Below are 22,258 nucleotides of genomic sequence, written 5' to 3' on the forward strand. Positions count from 1 at the left end.
CCTGCGGCTCCCAGGCCGCCTCCGACGACTCCTGCGGCTCCCAGGCCGCCTCCGACGACTCCTGCGGCTCCCAGGCCGCCTCCGACGACTCCTGCGGCTCCCAGGCCGCCTCCGACGACTCCTGCGGCTCCCAGGCCGCCTCCGACGACTCCCAGGCCGCCTCCGACGACTCCTGCGGCTCCCAGGCCGCCTCCGACGACTCCTGCGGCTGCAGCACCCGCATCATCCTCGCCAGCTGCACTCGGGCCTGCTTTGGCTGCAGTCCCCGCACCCTCGTCTGCTGCTTCCAAGCCTGCTGGGATTTCGGTGCTGAGGCGTCGTCCACCACGTCGATCACGGGCGTGGCCTCTGCGAGGTCATCCTCCTCGCCAGACACTCCCTCCTCCATGTCGGCCACGGATGTGGCCGTGCCCGGGTCGTCCGCCTCGCCGGGCACCTCATCCTGCGATGCGGCCACTAATGTGGCCTTTTCGAGGTCGCCCGCCAAAACTTTTTCGGCAGCAGCGTTCCACCCGCCGCCGCCACATGATGTGTCCTCGGTGGATTCGGGGACATGCGATCTGGCGACCCTCCACCGTGGCCTCCCTCCGCCCTCCCTTCGTTTGTGAACTTTCTGGTTTTGGGGAGGGGGTTCAAGTTTTGTTTGTTTTTTAAGACATCTGGTATCTGTCTTTTGTTGGGGGGGAATACTGTTGCGATCTGCTGCTCAGATCTTCACGTGTTTGTTTTTTCATTCTGTCTGACCCGTTTATTTCCTGTTTTTATCCATCACTATGGTTACACATCAGTCCACCTGTTAGTCTCGCCCCGCACACCTGCTACTAATTTTCACCCTCCTATTTAAGCTCACCTTTTCTGTTTACTCATTCTCGGATCCTAATTTGCCCACGCGCATCAGTGACGACTCTCATCATTCGTATGTATTTTCTCGCTAGCTCTCACGCCAAGCCACTTTATTGTCTAGCTTTCATGCTAAATGTTTTGTTTACTCTTTTGTGTCCTCGTACCAAGTTCTAGTTTTCCTTGTTTTATCCTAGCTTTCACGCTAGCGTCTTTTGTTTACTTTTTCTCTTTACACCAGTATTTTTGTTCATAGACTTTTGTTATTAAATACCCTTTATCTTACCTATGCTGTGTTCTGCTTCGACGCATCCACGGGAAAACCACACCGGCATTACAATGCCGAAGAAGAGTCATCACAGCAGGCCAAAAATGACATTTTATTATTAAATAATCCTGTCCATATCTTTGGACAGGATTAAAACATATTTAACCATTGTGTCCGTGCAAGATAACATGGCATCAACAAACACTTGGACACATAGTCTGAAGCTCTTTTCATGCAGTTCAAGTGCATGGTTCTTCAAAAATGTCCTTTGTTCATTCAGCAATTCAATTTGACAAGGTAACATAGTCACCCTTGCCTCGTCTTGGCATTTGGATGTTTGTTGCTCAGATGGGGCTTAGGGGCTGCAACAGAGGCACAAGGCCCAAATTTTCTATCAGTCATCTATCACACAAAAGCGCGGACCATCCGCTCTTCTGAGTTCCACAATCAACAACTTAGTGAAGTACGTTGATTAAAAAAATGCTTGTGATTGATAAAAAGAAGCAGAAAAAGGTATACATTTAAGAATTATTGCTGCTGCCAAGCAGGAAACCGATAACATAGTCCAACTCCACTTAGAATCGACATCATTTCCTCTGACAGGAAGTCACACCCAAATGTTATGTCTTCCTGTTCTCAAGAATTTCCCCCTTGTGTTCCATCCAAACCAATCACATTTAACAGAATCTTAGGTCATTTGCCACTCCAATCCCATTGCCTGTAAAACCGTAAGGTTCCAAAGAAACTCATCATTAGTCTGACTACAGAGAGTCCCTGCATTTCTTAGCGGTCTGATATCATCTGTGCACTCTTCAACTTGTGAGTATGTACTGTATTTATATCTGGTCAGAGCTGATACATAGTCGGTTCCTGAGACTAATCTTTCTATATCTATCCTGTTTTGTTTTTTTTTGTATTTTTGCATTAAGTTCATGCACCAAATTCTCAAAGAATGAAACACTCTAGAAAGACGTCCATTGATTGTGTAGCAGATTAAAATTGAGACACAGTACATGTAAATAAAAAGTAAAAATATTACATTTGCAAATGAGATCAAATGAGAAGGAAAGGGGTCATCTAGTCCATCAAAAATCATTACAATTTAACAAAATGTCAACTATTGTTGGGAGTTAAAGTGTCTCAGGATTTAAAAAGTGAAACGTTAAAAGGGTCATTAAACTGTTTCCTTCCTTTTCATGGTGTCAATCTGCATGCAAATGTGTAAAGCTGTAATCTTTAACAATTTTGATCCGCTAGTTTGTGATCAATTGCTTTTGTCTCTGCCCACAAACTGAAAGGAATGCTTGTTTTACTCATTCCACTGATGCTCTCAGTGAGGAAACACATCACATCATCACTTTTGTGATGATTGCTCCACATTTCAGGTATGTTTGTATTGTCAAGTTGAACATGACTTTAATGTGTGGACTGTGTGGACATATAAAGAGTGTGGCGAACATGTTTGAGCTATTTAGGTGTGAAATAAGGTTGAGTTGGAGGAAGTTTGAAACTGAAAGTGCAGGTACTGTATGGGGTTCTGAATGTAAAAGTTCAGTCACACTTTTTTAGCATATATATTCTCGCATTTAAATCACTTTTCTCACATTCAACACACTTTTCTCACATTTAGCTAATTTTCATCACATTTAAGTTTAAGTTGAATGTTGACTCTAAATCTTAGATCTAAATCTAAATCTTAAATATAAACTTATATTTTAAATCTAAATGTCAAATCTAAATGTTGAATCTAAATCTAAATCTTGAATCTAAATCTAAATGTTGAATCTAAATCTAAATGTGAAAACTCATCCTAAAGATTAAATCTAAATCCAAATCTTGCCTGTAAATCTACATCTTAAATCTATATCTTGAATCAAAATTTGAATGCTACATATTAAATCTAAATCTGAATGTTAAATGTTAAATCTAAATCGCAAATGTACATGTGAAATCTAAATGTGAGCACTAAATGTAAAATATAAACCTGAATATTAAATCTCAATCTAAATGTTAACTTTAAACCTAAAATGTTAAATCTAAATGTAAACCTAAATCCATCTATTTTCTGCCGCTAATTATCTTTGGGGTTGCGGGGGGCGCTGGTGCCTATCTCAGCTACAATCGGGCAGAAGGCGGAGTACACCCTGGACAAGTCGCCACCTCATCGCAAGACCAAATGTAAACCTAAATTTAAATCTTAAATGTAAATGTTAGTTGTAAATGTTAAATCTAAATCTTTAGTCTAAATCTAAATGTGAAAAATACTCCAAATGATTTTATCTAAATCTAAATCTTAATGTAAGTCAAAATCTTAAATCTATATCTTGAATCTAAATGTGAATGTTACATATTAAATCTAAATCTGAATGTTTAAACTTAAATGTTAAATCTAAATGTAAATCTTAAATGTGCATGTGAAATCCAAATGTGAGTGGTAAATGTCAAATCTAAACCTAAATATCAAATCTAAATCTAAATGTTAACTCTAAACCTAAAATGTTAAATCTAAATGTAAACCTAAATGTAAATCTCAAATGTAAATGTTAGTTCTAAATGGTAAATCTAAACCTAAATGTTAAATCTAAACCCAAATGTTAAATCTTAATATTAAATCTAAATCTAAATATGAGCACTAAATCTCTCACCAAGTCTAAAGTTTAACTTTTTTAGAATCTCAATATTCCACCAATATGTGGCCTCTCAGCCACAAAGCCGTGCCCCACATATCTGCCTCTCAGTGCACAACAATCCTACATCTTACTCACTGCAGAAGAAGGAATCATGAGTAATTCTTAACTACAAATGAATGTCAATAAAGTTTCATGTTTTTCAAAATGTAACTTCCAAACGTGTGGATGGTGTGTTGCTTGAAAAGATGTACGGAAAAAGACGCTCAAATACCGGATCGCTTCACTTCCGCGTTTGACAATGAATGGAGTTGCTTCTTACACCGAGGCAGTCTGCATTATTACACTTATTTCTATTTGTATGTGTCTTTAATTATTTTGCTGCGCTGTTATTTCATGATTGTGTCACATATAAACATTAGTTTGCTGTAGTAAGTTGCTGTTGCAGTCAGTTAGTTTAAAAACATTTTTTTACATTCAAGATTTGTATTAATCCATCCATCCATGTTCTACCGCTTGTCCTGTTCGGGTTACGGGGGGTGCCGAAGGTTAGGTAAGATTTAGATTTAGATTTAATATTTAGATTTAGATTCAACATTTAGATATAATATTAAGAGTCAACATTTAATTTAAACTTAAATGTAATGAAAATTAGCGAAATGTGCGAAAAGTGTAATAAATGTGAGAAAAATTAGTTAAATGTGGGCATTTCTGTTCCAGGTAATTAAACATGGCAACTTCACTTCAAATCATTGGTGGAAATGGAGGCAGCTCATTTGCTTTCAATGGCCTTGACAATGGTGCCACCCTCAAGAAGATTGGAGTGGCAGTGGGCGGCCGGCAGGTCAAAGCCGTGCGGGCCGAACTGATGGACGGGCGTGTGGAGACCTATGGAGATTCACAGACTTTCAATGAGTTTTCGTTCAACACTGGTTAGCGCATTTCCAAGCTGTCTCTGTGGGACAACGGTTTCACGACAGCTGATGGGCATTTCTTCACACTGTTCCGTTCGGGGTCTATTGTCAAGAAACGTCTAGGTGGCATTAGGTTCTGGACCAGTTCTGGACGCGAGTTTTTCGCGCACATGACTGACTGGCCCCTGAAGACAGAGTACTCTATTGACGTGAGGTCTGGAGTCTGCCTGGGGTTGGAGGGTAGGGCTGGCTTAGACATCGACTGTATGGGATTCCTCTTCATCAATGCCATCAAGTCGTCTGTGCTAACCAACATAACCTACCCCTGCCTGACCATGTACACACCCCAGGTGAGTGGTAGTATGCGTGGAATTTCTTTATTGATTATTTATGTATTTACAGACATAATTTGATATAACATAATTGTTTCTTTTTCAAATTTTAGAGTAAGTTCAGCAATAAGGAAATCCTAGAAGCGTATAGAGCTTATGGACAGTCACAGGGACCTACAAACACCTAAGTCAGAAATATGGCAAAATAAGTGCAATACATTTCATCATAAGTGCAATATATTTCTATCTGTTTTTATTTAATAACTTCAAAAAGCAATTGAAATGGGATAATTTTCATGCATAAATAGCACCTGTTTTTGTAGTAGGCTGTGTACAGGACATAAATTGACACATATTTTTTCTCTTTCCAGTCACTTACAAAATCATGTTTTATACCCATACAGTGCATAACAATGTTATGTTACAGCCTTATTCCAAAATGGAATAAATTCCTTTTTGTCCTCAAAATTCTATAGATAAGCCCCATTATGACAATGTGTTTTTTTTTCTAATTTGCTAATATATTAAAAATAAAAAAACACGTATATAAGTATTTACAGCCTTTGCTCAATACTCAAGTCAGCCTCAAATATCTTTGACTACAATGCCACAAGTTTTACACACCTTTTTAATGTGTTTTTAAAAAAATTGTTTTAATACATTTGCAAAAATAAAAACAAATATGTTTACATTGTCATTATGGTGTATTATGTGTCTGTAGAATGTTGAGAACAAAAGTGAATGTATTCCATTTTGGAATAAGGCTGAAACATAACAAATTATGTAAAAAGTGAAGCGGATTAACTGTATGTCATAGGGTATAATTCTCCAGTCCAAAGGCAAAACCCAGTAACTCAATTTTGGTCAAAACTGAGCTGATAATAATTTTGGAGTTACTAGGTGATATGCTTTACATTAGTGTATGCGATATTGTAATTTGTTCCGTAAGAAAGCTGTTACGCGCATGGCAGGACCTAGCAACTACCACATAACCGCGTAGATACAACAGAAAAACCTAGTATCTCAAGGGTATCTCTAGAAGTGAGTTACTATGTTCTGCTTTTGAACGGGAGAATTGTCCTTGTGATATAGCCCTTTTTTCTTCAGCAGTTATCGATCAGTGTTTTTAAAAGAAGAATGAAAAAGGATTTGTTTTTGATCAATTGTTTGTTAGCCCACTTTGTATTTAATAAAAGACAACTTGATATGTCCTATCCACCATAAACAATATAATTTGACATATAGTTGGCCGTAATGTATTTTGTTTAATTATAATAGGCCAATAAAACAGTGTCATATTTCAAATTTTCCCTCCAAAGGATTAATAAAGTGTGACAGTCTAAATCATGGGTGTCAAACTCTGGCCCGCGGGCCAAATCTGGCCCACCGTGTAATTTAATTTGGCCCTTGAGGCAATATCAATTTAGCATTCGAGCCGCTAATACTCATACTTGCCAACCCATTTAATTTTCCCGGTAGACTCCAGAAGTTCAGTACCCCTCCCGAAAATCTCCCGGGGCAACCATTCTCCCGAATTTCTACCGATTTCCACCTGGACAACTATATTGGGGGCGTGCATTTAAGGCACTGCCTTTAGCGTTCTCTACAACCTGTCGTCACGTCCATTTTTCCTCCATACTAACAGCATGTCACATAATATTTGTGACTTTTACACACACGCACAAGTGAATGCAAGGCATACTTGGTCAACAGCCATACAGGTCACAGTGAGGGTAGCCGTATAAACAACTTTAGCACTGTTACACATATGCGTCACACTGTGAACCCACACCAAACAAGAATGACAAACATATTTCGGGTGAACATCCGCACCGTAACACAACAGAAGAAATACTCAGAACCCCTTGCAGCACTAACTCTTCCGGGAAACTTCCAGCAAACTGACCAATAATTAACGTTTTATTCATGCATTTTCTCTTGCTACTTAAAGGCTTGAATGTTTGGTTCATTCATTATTGTTATTTTATTTTCAAATGTATTATTAGCCTGTGGAAAAAAAATTGATATTTACCTCAGAAGATTACAAATAGAAAAAAAGGCATAACATTTTTATTTAAATTTTATTTGATATGCTGTTGATATTTTTTAAATTATTATTATTATTATTTGAAACTGGATTTTGCATGTCACTAAAGTTATATAAGCCTTGCCTGTTCAATATTTAATGCAAAACTCGTTTGGGTCCCTATTAAAAGGTTAATTTGTTCAACCTTGGCCCGCGGCTTTGTTCCGTTTAAAATTTTGGCCCTCTCTGTATTTGAGTTTGGCACCCCTGGTCTAAATGTTAAGGTCATCGCAAACAAATTTGTGGAAATATCAAATCTATGTTGTTTTTTTAAATATCATTTGCCTTATCACTTTGAAAATAAGTAGCTGTTTTCTGTACGGTTAACAAGTTTATTTCTGTTGCCTAAACAGTGTGCATTTTTTTTTTTTCTGTGTGTGTTTGTGGGTGCACTGGTTGTTTAATCTAGGTGGAGAAAGAATACATAAAATCTGTGTTTTATCACAACAACACCACCGAGGCCCAAGAGCAGAAATGTGCGTACAGCAGATCTCTGACCAAGTCTACCAGGTGGAGCACCACCGCTAACATTGAGTCCACCGTCAGCATGGCTGTCAAAGCAGTGATCCCGAAAATAGTGGAGGTGTCTGATGGGTTTAGCCTGACCGTGGGAGAAAAGAAGTCCTCCTCAATGACCCACGAAGAGACCATAACAGAATCAGATGAAATCAGTGTGAAGGTCCCGGCAGGAAAGACCGTGAGCGTTGAGTTGTCAGTGGGACGAGCAGTCATCGACCTCCCCTACTCCGCCACAGTGAAAATCCAATGCCTGAATGGCAGCGAGCTGGTCTTCCAATCCACTGGCAATTACACTGGTGTGGCTTACACTGCAGTGCATGTAAAAACCACTGAGTCTGATTAAGTTAGGAATGCTGTTAAAGATGTACAGTTGAAATGTTGATTGTATAACATTGGTTTGATTGCTTATACAGAGTCATGTGAACTTGCCGAGAGAATGTCACAGATAAATACATTATCATACAAACTGTAAAGCTGATTGTGATTCCATGTCCATCCTTGCTTGTAAAACAAAATATGAAAAAAATCAGTCCGTCTAGCTAATCCCATTACTCAATGTTTAAGTTTAGTAAATGATCATATCAATTTTCAAATATTTTCCTGGAATCATTTTGTCATACGATATAGTTCATCATTTTTGACTCATCAACGTAACAACCTTTTGCAGACATACCCGCTGAACACATGGACTTACTACAATGGAAATCAAATATTGTTTGGAAAAGCTCTTCCAGACACTGTCGTAGATGTTCCCCCAAATGTGTTGTTTTTTCCCCCATTTGTTTTGCCCAAACTTAAACTGTAAGTAATGACTCGTTGGTATATACAGATGAAAAAAGATAAATTATTCATAATAAATAATACATTTGTTTTCATTTTTGGACCAATTAAGTGAAATTTTGCTTTGCTAGTAGCACAGACAGTCTTTCTTACTGTTACGAGACTAGCGTATGTGTGTGTGTGGCCGTTTAAAATTGAGGTGAGTGACATCAGTGAGTGAGTTGGCGAGTGAAGGGAGGGAGCGGTATCAGTGAGTGTGTGCAGGTGCTGATAGCTTGGTGGATGGCTGTGTGCAAGACACCAATAAAGTCACAAAGTTGCAACAAATTGCCGGTCTCGTCATTCACCCTCGAGTCCGGAGCTATAAAGACCCACTGCCGGATCAAGTGGAGGGTGTTACCCCCGAAGGAGATTGACCCAGGAAGAGCGTCTCCCCTGTGCTCCTGGACAACAGTCACAAGGAAAGGTGTAACATTACAGTTTACCATCATGTTGTGATGTGGGGGGTCGCATTTTACTGCGTGGGTTGGTCTCCCGAGATGCAGACGGAACTTTAGACGGCAGGTGGGAATATGATTTATTGTGCATAAATCAGTCCATGAGATACAAAATCCACCCCTCCATTTTCTACCGCTTATTCCCTTTGGGGTTGCGGGGAGCGCTGGTGCCTATCTCAGCTACAATCGGGTGGAAGGCGGTGTACACCCTGGACAAGTCGCCACCTCATCGCAGGGCCAACACAGATACAGGAACAAACAAAAGGGATATGTGCCGATCGCACGCGGAAGATAAGACAAAAACTTAGCGCTAGATTCTTCAGTCAGGAAACAATAAATCAACATACGTGACTGTTGCATACAGCAAACAATGAAGCCAGACCTTGTGTGTGTGGCGCACAATGCGAATAAATAGCTCTCTGATTAGTGCCCGACAGTAGGTGAGCGTGCCGAACACTAATCAGAGGCAGGTGAAATCAATCAGCACCCATGGTAACCAAAACAAACCCAGGGGTGCACAAAACAGGAACTAAGGTAGTCCAAAACTAAACAGAACATGACTAAAAAAAACCTGATCCGGTCCACAGATCATGACAAATGTACGTTTAGGTTTAAACATGTGGCTTGTACTCGCAGGTAATTGTCCTGTGGTGTATGAGGTTGGGTTGAATAATATTTAATCAAAGGAAATTTTTATTTGAATAAGATTAAAATATTAATAAGTAACATTATTATAACATGATTATAACATGATTATACACACACGCACACACACACACACATTTTTATTATTTTATTTTAACTCAAATTGAAGCAGTAAAAATAGTGAAAATTTTTGCCAGAAAAAAATGATACCTGCTTTGTACAATTCCGATGTAAACTTAAAAAAAAAAAAAAAGATTTAATTGATGTCATTCCAAATACAGTACAGCAGTGGTTCTCAAATGGGGGTACGCGTACCCCTGGGGGTACTTGAAGGTATGCCAAGGGGTACGTGAGATTTTTACAAAATATTCTAAAAATAGCAAGAATTCAAAAATCCTTCATAAATGTATTTATTGAATAATACTTCAACAAAATATGAATGTAAGTTTATGAACTGTGAAAAGAAATGCAACAATGCAATATTCAGTGTTGACAGCTAGATTTTTTTGTGGACACGTTCCATAAATATTGATGATGAAGATTTTTTTTTTTTTTGTGAATAAATGTTTACAATTAAGTTCATGAATCCAGATGGATCTCTAATACAATCCCCAAAGAGGGCACTTTAAGTTGATGATTACTTCTATGTGTGGAAATCTTTATTTATAATTGAATCACTTGTTTATTTTTCAACAAGATTTTAGTTATTTTTATATTTTTCCCCCCAAATAGTTCATGAAAGTCAACTACAAATGAGCAATATTTTGCACTGTTATACAATTTAATAAATCCGAAACTGATGACATGGTGCTGTATTTTACTTCTTTATCTCTCTTTTTTTTTTAACCCAAAATGCTTTGCTCTGACTAGGGGGTACTTGAGTTAAAGAATGTTCACAGGGGGTACATCCATGGGCGTCACTAGACCTAATACTGTACTGGGGCACACCTGGGGCACAAAAAATTCATGTGAGCATGCAAAGCGCGCAAGCAAAAACATTTTTAGCACTTATTTATCATAAAAAATACATAAATAGTGCTTTGAACTATGAAATCATATCAGATTATGTTGTATGGATCTTTGATTAACCACCTGAAATTAACTAACGCATTTGACTTGTGCACTTTTTTACTCCAGACTTCTAAACTGCTACTGGTAAAAGCAAAAAGGAAGAGCAATTAATCTTTTTTAAATATATATTGCAGTAATCATCTGCAAATTTAACATCTAAAAAAGTAAAACAAAAAATAAAGCACCCCTACATCTCTGGGTTCTTTTATATTATTTAATTTCCATTTATTGCAATGTGGCTAATCCTATTTCAAATACACAAAACTATAAAATATACACTGAACAATAAAGCCACTGTAGTAGAATAAATGAACAACTGTTGTGAGTCTGTTCAGGGAATAATTTTCTGAGAAGTAAACTGTAACGTCTCGTTTTCATTTTTGCAAAGTGGTCAATCACTCTGGACAGACATGGAAATATTGCAGTAACTGTTATACAGTTGACCAGTGGTTCCCAACTGGTGGGTCATGACATAAAAGTGGATTGTGTGTCATTTTCAGTGAGTCGCAGTCAGATGTGTGCAAGAAAAAAAAAAGTTTAGGGAGAAAAAAATCAAATTGTGGCAATAAAACCAGATAATTTTAGCCATTTTTCTAGTGACTATTAGCAAAAGGCAAACCGACTAACAGGTTGGAGGAGGACTCAGGACAGACATGGAAATATATATTTTTTTAATCTAAATTGGGCAACAAAACCCGATATTTTCAGCCATCTTTCTGAAAACATATACAGAAATGTTACTATTTTTCTGGAAACAAAACCAGATGCTTTAGCTGTAGCCATTTTTCTGGTGACAAAACAAGATTATTTTAGTCAAAGTCACACCGATTAACAAGACAAGTCTACTGTGCTATTTTTCTGTGAAATGAACTTGAATGATTTAAAAATTTGGCTCACAACTTGATGATATGGAAAAATGTTTTTCTTCCTGAAGATAAACCATTTGAGAAGCACTCAACTCACACATGCTTACTCCAAATCATCATTGATGCAGAAGCAGCAGACAATAACCAACATTATGTTTCATGTTCATTGGAAATTCCCCCGACAGCTCGTACAGCAAATGAAAGTTTGTCTTGATACAAGGAAGAACGTTAGCTAACTTAGCATCAACTTAAGACAATGATGTTGCCTAGCTAGCTAGGACTTCACTTACATCTCTCATCCCTGCTGCTTCTTCTCTGCTGCGGGTGAATAACTTTCGTAAATCCATCTAGGAGTTACAGTTTGAGTCAAATCAAAATAATGTAATTAACAAATTGTTGTTGGCTAACGTTACCTACCTCAAGCAGTGATTCTCATCCTCTCTCTCTCTCTCTCTCTCTCTCTCTTTCTCTCTCTCTCTCTCTCTCTCAACTGAAGTCTCGATCCACACGTGAATAAATTACCATATTAAGTAGCCATGTGCTCATTGTTTTGAAGTGCATACAGTAGCAATCAATTACCATACTAAGTAGTATGTGCGTTGTTGTCTATGTTATGTAGACTGAAAACTCAGAAGCGTTTTTTTTTAATTGGTGAAATTTTTACAGGGGCACTGCAGATCAACAGTGGGGCACGTGCCCCATTGAAATCTGTCTGGCGACGCCCCTGGGTACATCACTGAAAAAAGATTGAGAACCACTGCAGTATGGTATAGTTTGATGTTACCTGCACCTTTTGTAACATGCATCCAGAGACTGTTAACCACTTGTTTTGGTCTTGTGAAAACACTCGATCACTATGGCAAGTCATATCTGTCGCTTCATTCTGGACAATATTCATAACAAACTTTTGCTTTGCTTTGAATATGTGATTTTTGGTTTTACACTGTATGAACAAAAATTTGAAAAGGAATTCTACCTTTGCAACCTCATTATTTTATTAGCCAAGTTTTATATTCATAAATGTTAGTTTCTCAATACCCGACCTGTCTTTTGTGCCTTTAACATTTTTTTGAGCTTTACTTTAAAATGCTCTCTACCTCTAACAACAAAAAAGCTTTGAAAACGATGATGCTGTGTTCTAAATTTAAGTTATTTAATGAATCTGAATGAGCCTATGGCTTTGCACTTTGTTTATTATATATATAATTTTTTGTATTGTATTTTTGTTACTTTGAATTTATAACCCCCTGGTGCTGTTTTTTACTGTTTTTATAATGTTTTATATTTTTTCATACTGTTGTTGAACTATTTTGATTATTGTTTCTCATGTGTTTGTTAATGTTGAAATTTATAAATAAACATTAAAAAAAACAACAAAAAACAGTACGGTTTAGTTTCCGGACGTTGCGATGACGCCATTTCCGTGCGCGAAACTGGCAATCTGGCGCGCTAAAGCAAACTGATAAACATGACAAGGAGCTAGCTAACTCGTCGTCAATTGTTTCGTTGGATTGCTGTTTAGGTACTCACTAACCGTACAAAAATAACGTTCGTGATGTTGCCTAATAAGCATTGAAATAGTCTTATCATGCTAATTGCATACATACGAAGAAGCAACCATTGTCATCATGAACAGAACCAAACTGAAGATACCTAAGGTGGGTTCACATCCGCGACTTAAACTCATATTACAACACCACTTATGTATTTCTTCTTATAGTGTGGAGGAACGTTACCTTTACTAGTCCCAGACACTGGCTATGAGAGTTGTCAATATTCAACTGGACTAACGTGCAATTTTTTTTTCTTAGGTGACAAGGGGGCAGAGAAACATCTCTACCTTTTTCGTCTGTCCAAATAAGGTGTATATTACTGCAAATATACTGAAACAACACAATTTGTTTGCTTACTGTGACTGTCCTTCTCAGCAATATTTTTCATAGTTACATTATACGTCATCCATCATTCCGTTCATCCATTTCCTACCGCTTGTCCCTTTTTTGGGTATCTAAGTTTATTTATTTACACAAATGCCTTAAAGGGCTGCACAGGCCACAATGACTAAGAAGACAATTCGTTGAATCATGCACTTCATGAAAATGTTATGGTTTGTATTTTTATAATAACTCGTTATTTCAAAAATAATAAGTTAACTCATGTGATTAACGACAAAAAATAGCACATTTAACATGTTTATACGCAGATTAATCACACAATTTAATTTGATCGCACATGCTCCTCTGCCTTAATTGTGGCTAGTTACCTGAAAGGTTTGCAATATGGTCAATGCACGCGTCAGTGGAAAGATGAGGGTGGAAACTCACTTCTTAAAAAAATCTGATTGGATTTTAGCTAAAACTTACTATGTTTTTCACAAAAAAATCAATTATAGTTATGTAGTGAAGTGAATCATATTTATATAGCACTTATTCTCTCGTAACTCAAAGGGCTTTACATTGACAAACCTATTGTCTACGTTTAAGCTACATTCCCATTGGTGGAGGTGGAACTGGGAGCAAGGTGGGTAAAGTGTCTTGCCCAAGGGCACAGCGGTAGTGACTAGGATGGCAGAAGCCGGATATGAACCAGGAACCCTTAACTTTCTGGCCGTCTGTTCCAGACGCACATTCAAGTAAAACATTTAACAAGGTTCCAGGATGAAATTGCATACAGTTAGTATGTGCCCAAACATCAGGATATTTTTAAGAGTTAATTTAAATTATATAAGCGAGTATTAACAATTGATTAATTTCAAATTCAAAATAGTGTTTCATATGATTATGAAATGAATCATTTGACAGCACACAATATAATCATTTTGTTATGATTTCAGGATTTGCCTCCTAAGTCACCAAGAAGCGGCTCTGTGCTCTTCAACAATGACATTCCAGCCAAAGATGAGGGCGTCTTCATGACTGCATCTTGCGCCCCTTTAAAGAGGACAATCCTCAAGGATCTTGAGAATCTTCTTCCATCCTCTCCGGACCTCCTCGTGGTTCCTGAGACCCAGGCTAGTCAGGTTACACCTTCATCCCCCAGAGGAAGCCAAAATTATGTGAAACCTGAACCCACGAGAGAAGCATCTGTCGTCAGAAAACCTGTCCAGTGGTCCTCCGTCTGCCCAAGTCCTCGCTCCAAAGGACTGACTGTAATGACCGAGAGAGAAAGGGGTTCATCAAAAAGACTCTTCAGCTCTTCTGATGAGCTCCATGATGCAAAGAGGCAAAGAACCGCTAACACGATGTCGCTCAGCCCTGAGACAGAAGGAGACAAAAACAAGAGAGAGGCTGTCTTTACCGCCATAACGAGGCAGAAGCTGATGGAAAGTAACATTGTCAAAGCCTATGTGCACACGCCTGATGAGCAAGCTAGCAATGCTGCAGCCCAGAAGCATGTATCGAATGGAATGGTCGAGTCAGTGGAGAAAGAAGCTCTAAAAGCAACCTTGCAGTCATCAGACGGAGACGAGCATCAAGTGAAAAAATCTTCTGATGAGAAGCACGTTGGAGGTAATTCATTTTATTCTTGTGAAGAGTACAAATAGTTTTTTTAATTGTCCTTACGTTCGCTGTGGGGTTGTTGTTCTCCAAATTAAGGTGACGCAGGGACCACATCAGTATTTCCTTTGGAAGAAGGGTTGGATGAGTGGTGGTTCACAGAGCAGATGGATCCAAGTGAAAGTGTTGTCTCGAAAGAGAAACCCCGGTAAGAAAGAGGTGTATACTGGACGTACAGACAAGGCCTGCCCATGGCATAACACACTATGTGATTGTAAAGATTTTAAGACATTTTTTCTTTCATTTAAATCCGTCAGGTATGAAATACGACATCATAAAATTAAGATAAGTAAAGATGCTGTCAAAGTTAAATAATAAGTTTTTTTGAATAATATCAGGAATGTGCAACACAACATGCACTCCATGCAAAAATGTAAAATGGTTAATTCTGATAGCGACAAACCCAACATGGAACACTTCACCGTTCACTGAACGCAGACGTCATAATGTCATCAAAGCTCACATTTATCCATTCACACAGCACCAATATTTGGTAACCTGGATGAGGTGATAGAAGAAATGTGAAAAATTATAAATCTATCGGACAACGTTATGTTTTAGCAGTGATGGGCAAGCTACTTGAAAAATTTAGGAGGCTGAGATGCAAAATAGTCTCAATAAATGTAGCTAAGCGACAGGGGAAGCTATCCCCAGAGAATTGTAGAAAGCTGCGCTATATGGCAAAAGGGGCTTGGTACATCAAAGCATTGTCAAGTATGTTTTTTTTTTTGAATTGTCAGCTTGAAGCGTCCCTCTGTCTCCGACTCCCTTGTCATCATGTGATATGAGTGCATGTCTGTTATGATTGATCCTTAACCTTAACCTTAACCCTAACCAGCCATTTGTGACTCACCAAACGAACACCAACAAATCATCATGGATTTTCTTTGTATGTATGGATATTCTCATTCATTCAGATCATTGTATTTTCTCCGAAATTTCTTGGGGCCTGGATTTGCAATCCATTTTTTCTCTTTGCAGCTTGTAGCATTGATGTAAGTTAGTTACCACGCTACATGGGTCTAAAAATAGCTAAAGTAAACAGAATTTCTACTTGCTCAAAAAGTCGTGAAGATACCGCCAAGCTACTGGGAAATGTAGTTAAGTTACGTAGCTTTGCTACGTGTACCTTGTTACTGCCAATCACTGTGTTTAAGATTTGACTTTTGCATCACATAGCAAATAATTGTGGTGCGTTCAAGAAACCTTGATTAAAGTTTAAAACAGCGGCATTACATCTTTTTAAAGACGGTTAAGGCTTACCTCCAGTAAAAGCACTATTAGTTATAATATTGATGTTTCATAATGAAATTGATGACGATTTGACATTAATCAGATCATCTTTATTCACATTATGACATAAAGATAACCTTGACATATTTATATTCATTTATGTGAAAAATTACAGGTTTTATGATTTTTAAAACTCACATTATGGCAACTTTTATATTAAATTTGTTGGCACTTTTGTTAAATATCAAGCAAACAAAAAACAACACCAAGTAATTTAGGGAAGTTTAATGATATTTTAGAGAGTCTTTAGCCCCCATAATAAGATATATACTCAGTGTATTAGAGGCAGTGACGTTAAGTTTAAGGTTGGGGGGGAGGCCCTTCAGGAGTCTAATAATAATATTAAGAAATATTACAGACCATCATGGGGCTACATAAAACCTCCGTACAGACAGGTATGTTGTTGTTTTTCAAACTTATTGCTGACGTATGTTTTCTCTGCAGTAAGTTACCAGATCATGTGATTCTCTGTGGCGGTCTAAACAACCGCTACTGGGTTTTAAACGTGGAGGAGAGACCGGATCAAAAACTGCTGACCATCACACATTATAGATCTTTGCATCCCACTGAGACGTGTCTTCTGAAAGACGGATGGTAGCTCCTCTCTTCATTGTCACATCACATACATGTGAGTCAGTATTATAACCTCCTTTGTTTTGGTCCCAGGGAGATGATGCCCATCGGCCACGGCGATGTGATCCATTTGGAAGGTCGCTGTGATGCTGGATTCTGGTTGATAGACAGGGAGCAAGGCCTGCTGGTTTTACGTCCTGATAGTCTGGTTTCAGGCACCAGCATTTCCAGCTCTATTCGTTGTATGAGGAGGGCTGTGCTGGGAGAGATGTTTAAGGTACATTATTTAAAATAGTTGCTTTTAACTCTGTAAATATGATTTGTTATCTTCAAATATTCAGAAGAAAGAAAGGTGTGAGCTACATATAAAATCTTTATTCACAGCACTATATCAATTATTGCATAAATGCCTTTGATTATACAGCTAAATTGCCTGGGTACTAGGGATGTCACGGTATGAAAATTTCTTATCACGGTTATTGTGACCAAAATTATCTTGGTTTCATGGACCTCAAGTAGAAATTGAATGTGCAACAAAAGCATTATAAACAAAGTAATATGATAGAAAAAAAAACAAAAAGATAAATAACTAAAATATATCTAAAAATTGTGCAAGATGGCACTTTATGGTCATAAGAGATTCAAAAATAAAAACAAATGTAAAAATGTTGAAAGATGGCGCCTGATAGCGATAAGACGTAACTGCACTTTTCGTCCATATATTAGGGGTGTAACGGTACGTGTATTTGTATTGAACCGTTCCGGTACGGGGGTTTCGGTTCGGTGCGGAGGTGTACCGAACGAGTTTCCACTCGAACATATGAAGTAGCCGCCTAAGCTAAAGTCTTAAAAAGCTGCTCTGCTTTCTGCATCTGTCTCCTACACAGCACCCAGCATTGTCCCACCCACGCAACCATCTGATTGGTTAAAACCATCGGGGTAACAGTCAATCAGCAGTGCGTATTCAGAGCGGTAACAACCAATCAGCAGTGCGTATTCAGAGCGCATGTAATCAAAGCTTCAGCGTCGAGCATACAGGTGTTAAGCAGGTGAGCATAAGGCAGCGTACTCTCCCCAAATTATACTAAACACTTCCAAGTCAACTACTATTAACATCACTATGAGCCCGTTGACGTTCTAGCTCAGGAACACTTCATCAAACCACTGTCAGTAACTACAGTTGGTCGCTACATCTGTAAATGCTAGTTAAAACTCTACTATGCAAAGCGAAAGCCATTTATCAATAACACCAAGGAACGCCGCCAGCTTGGCTGGGCCCGAGCTCATCAAAGATGGACTGATGCAAAGTGGAAAAGTGTTCTGAGGTCTGACGAGTCCACATTTAAAATTATATTTGGAAACTTTGGACGTGGTGTCCTCCGGAACAAAGAGGAAAATAACCATCCGGATTGTTATAGGCGCAAAGTTCAAAAGCCGGCATCTGTGATGATGTGGGGGTGTATTAGTGCCCAAGGCATGGGTAACTTACATATCTGTGACGGCACCATTAATGCTGAATGGTTCATACAGGTTTTGGAGCAACTGATGTTGTCATCTAAGCAACGTTATCATCGACGCCCCTGCTTATTTCAGCAAAACAATGCCAAGCCACGTGTTACTACAACGTGGCTTCGTAGTAAAAAAATGCGGGTACTTTCCTGGGCCGCCTGCAGTCCAGACATGTCTCCCATCGAAAATGTGTGGTGCATCATGAAGCGTAAAATACGACAACAAGACCCCGGACTGTTGAACAACTTAAGCTCTACATAAAACAAGAATGGGAAAGAATTCCACTTTCAAAGCTTCAACAATTAGTTTCCTCAACTCCCAAACGTTTATTGAATGTTGTTAAAAGAAAATGTGATGTAACACAGTGGTGAACATGCCCTTTCCCAACTACTTTGGCACGTGTTGCAGCCATGAAATTCTAATATATTTGTAAAAAAAAAAATAAAGTTTATGAGTTTGAACATCAAATATATTGTCTTTGTAGTGCATTCAATTGAATATGGGTTGAAAAAGATTTGCAAACTATTGTATTCCGTTTATATTTACATCCAACACAATTTCCCAACTCATATGGAAACGTGGTTTGTATATTAAAATTAGTGCGTCTGCCTCACAATAGGAAGGTCCTGAGTAGTCCTAAATTCAGTCCCGGGCTTGGGATCTTTCTCTGTGGAGTTTGCATGTTCTTCCCGTGACTGCGTGGGTTCCCTCCGTGTACTCCGGCTTCCTCCCACTTCCAAAGACATGCACCTGGGGATAGGTTGATTGGCAACACTAAATTGGCCCAAGTGTGTGAATGTGAGTGTGAATGTTGTCCGTCAATCTGTGTTGCCCCTGCGATGTGGTGGAGACTTGTCCAGGGTGTACCCCGCCTTTCGCCCGATTGTAGCTAAGATAGGCTCCTGCGGCCCCCGCGATCCTGAAGGGAATAAGCGGTAGAAAATGGGTGAATGGATGGATATTACAGTGTTGTATTGTACTGAATGTCAATGAAGTGACTTTGATGGAATGCAATGTGCCGATATATAAAGCAGTGTTCAGTTTAGGCAGATTTTTGTGAAAAAGTAAGTAATCGCCACTGCCGATATTTGCCTTTTATTGCCGATCACAAGCCGACACCCTGTATTTTTTTTCGACAACCTAATAGCTAATTGTTTGTGTCCATACACGGCGTGGAGCCGCTCCCCTTAGCTAATAATTAATAATCACCTCGATAATGGCAAAAAAAAAATGCATTTCTTGATATCTTAAGTACAGGGTATCTGCAGGGTCTTATAAAGTCTTAAATCCAACAATTTGAGTTCAAGGCCTTCAAATGTTTAAAATCCTCCTAAAATCTAAAGGACGGTCAGCGATGGTAGAAATTTGGAGTAAAAAGATAGCAAAACCAAATGCCGTCGCACCAGTGTGCTAGTATTTCAGTTTTAAACCTTTGCAACAAGGTCTGCCTATCAACACTGAGAAGCCAGTTTGTTAAATGTGCTCTAAAGTGAGGCCATCAAAAATATCCAAAATGACAAACATACATGCTCACTTGAAACACAACCACCCAACTCAGTACAGTACTACAATTAGGGTTGTCCCGATGGCAATAATTTGGTACCGGTAACAAAATGTATGTCAATACTTTTCTAAATAAAGGGAGCTACAAAAAAATTTAAATTTTGTCTTACTTTAACAGAAAATCTTACAATACAATAAACATACTCTATGTTTCCTATTGCGCTCAAAGAACAATATTAGACAGTTAAAATATAAATTAGAGGGCATTAAACACATTGGCCTTTTTTTCTTGCACTCAAAAAACAATTTATAATTTTCCATATTACATGTAGTCTGCCATAATCAAGGATTAGAATATAATAAAAAGCTTTATTGACATTATATTAAATGCTTCATGATTTATGGTTGCCATACCTGGCCTGTGCTTTCAGAAAAATACAATTATTAATAAATACTAAACACAAAACTATGGATAAATGTACGCAGATAAGCCACGTAGGAGGTAAAACACACATCTGTTAAAGATAAAACACAACTTGTAGCAATTTGTTACCAAATTCAGTCATTTTACTTGCACTAGTTGACGCTACATGGGCCGTCCTATCTCTGCTAATATTTGGCATCAAGCCAAGCAGCTGTGTGCGTGCCTACGTAACTACATTTGCACAGCAGGGGAGCTGGTTAACTATGGTATGAGAGTAGCGTATTTGGGTTTGCGAGATTGGCAAGGTGTTGGCTGAGTGATGTCACTGAGTGAGTGGGTGACTAAACAGAGAAAGAGGGAGTGCGTACACTACGCAGTAGAAAAATTAATGGCTCCTGGTTGTGTCCTGCAAAACTAATAATAAAGCTACCAGATTTTCACAACCGGTGGGGTGGCCTCATATTCTGACTAGAAAGCGGAGCTTGGCAGACACATTGCCGGGTAAAGTGAAGGGTGTAAGCCCCGATGGAAGATCTTCCCTGAAAGGAACGTCTGCTCTGTGTTCCTCTCTTCCGAACAGCAAGACAGGTGTAACAACTAAATTATTACCTGTCACTCTTTATAAGTCCTTGTGCAGATCTGAATGCTCAGATGTTTACCAACGTTTGAAGCAAAGGTGGTAATACTAATCGCCATGTTTGGCGAGGCGTGTTTTAAAGCAACAATTGAAGCGTTCCTTCCTTGTTTAAAGCGCCACCTTTATTGTTAGTTTTGAAGCCCAAATACCTCCATATTGCGCGTCATCACCCTCTTTATTAACCACTAGAATGGTTGGGGTTTTTTTGCCATTCTTCCTCTCCAAGATAATATTGCTTGTATGCACTGTGTGTGTGCGTTTTGACACACTCAACATCATGCCCTTGGCTCTGTATTCACCGCCGCACAGCGGCATTCATATGAAAGAAAGGTACTGGTGCTTTTCAAACGCAGTATGGTCTAGATTTCAATCAATTGCTATTGTGATACTTTTTTAGTACTGGTATACCGTACAACCTTAATTCCATCCATCCATCCATTTTCTACCGCTTATTCCCTATTGGGGTTGCGGGGGGCGCTTGCGCCTATCTCAGCTACAATCGGGCGGAAGGCGTGGTACACCCAGGACAAGTCACTACCTCATGGCAGGGCCAAATCCTTAATTCCGATATGGTAAAAGGCGTGCACATGAAGATGCAGAGCCTTTGTCCCGACAGTCCACACTCACTGAAGTGTTTGGTGAACAAGATGAGTGCAAAGGAAACAGCGCTAAGGTTAGGTTATGTGCTCACAGAAAATGTGGTTTACTACATCGCCAACATGCTGCCCTTTAAACACTGTTGAAAAACTGGCATTTCGAAAAAAGCTGCAACATTGTCATGTTGTTTCTCACTAGTAATATGCCAACGTTTTTTTTTTGTAAATGACATGTTAATATTGGCTTCCTCCCATCGTTAAAGACATGCACCTGGGGATAGGCTGATTGGCAACACTAAATTGGCCCTAGTGTGTGAATGTTGTCTGTCTATTTGTGTTGGCCCTGTGATTAGGTGGCGACTTGTCCAGGGTTTACCCCGCCTTCCGTCCGAATGCAGCTGAGATAGGCTCCAGCACCTCCCGCGATCCCAAAAGGGACAAGTGGTAGAAAATGGATGGATGGATGGACCTGTTAATACATCTGTTTGCATTCATATATTGTTACTTTGCACTTTGTTTGAAAAGGTCCTAACCCGATTGTCAGTTAAGTATGCATTTAAATAGTATTACTCTGAATTTTGTTTACAAAGATCCTAACCTGATTATCAGTTAAGTAATGTACAACTCTACCTCTGCCAACTTGTTTAGTATTAAAGTGCTAATTTCTTTGTCAATACTTTATTTCGCCATATTCTTGATTGTACTGGTTGTGTTGTGTATA

General features: G+C 38.8%; 1 protein-coding gene and 1 pseudogene across 1 annotated transcript in view; both read left to right on the forward strand.

The window, feature by feature from the left end:
• The first annotated feature begins 1,770 nt into the window (after positions 1-1,770).
• LOC133538378 (aerolysin-like protein) lies at positions 1,771-8,693 on the forward strand (annotated as a pseudogene).
• Positions 8,694-12,853: 4,160 nt separating this feature from the next.
• The window catches only part of dna2 (DNA replication helicase/nuclease 2), a 30,578-nt gene continuing 21,173 nt past the window's right edge, over positions 12,854-22,258 (forward strand). Inside the window, exons 1-6 of the mRNA XM_061879985.1 lie at positions 12,854-13,103; positions 13,257-13,307; positions 14,279-14,954; positions 15,042-15,150; positions 16,740-16,889; positions 16,962-17,145. Of these exons, the coding sequence (XP_061735969.1) occupies positions 13,074-13,103; positions 13,257-13,307; positions 14,279-14,954; positions 15,042-15,150; positions 16,740-16,889; positions 16,962-17,145 (1,200 nt within the window). The 5' untranslated portion in view covers positions 12,854-13,073. The remainder of the gene's footprint in view (positions 13,104-13,256; positions 13,308-14,278; positions 14,955-15,041; positions 15,151-16,739; positions 16,890-16,961; positions 17,146-22,258) is intronic.

Source organism: Nerophis ophidion, linkage group LG02, assembly GCF_033978795.1.
Source record: "Nerophis ophidion isolate RoL-2023_Sa linkage group LG02, RoL_Noph_v1.0, whole genome shotgun sequence".
In the NCBI taxonomy this organism is placed as follows: domain Eukaryota; kingdom Metazoa; phylum Chordata; class Actinopteri; order Syngnathiformes; family Syngnathidae; genus Nerophis; species Nerophis ophidion.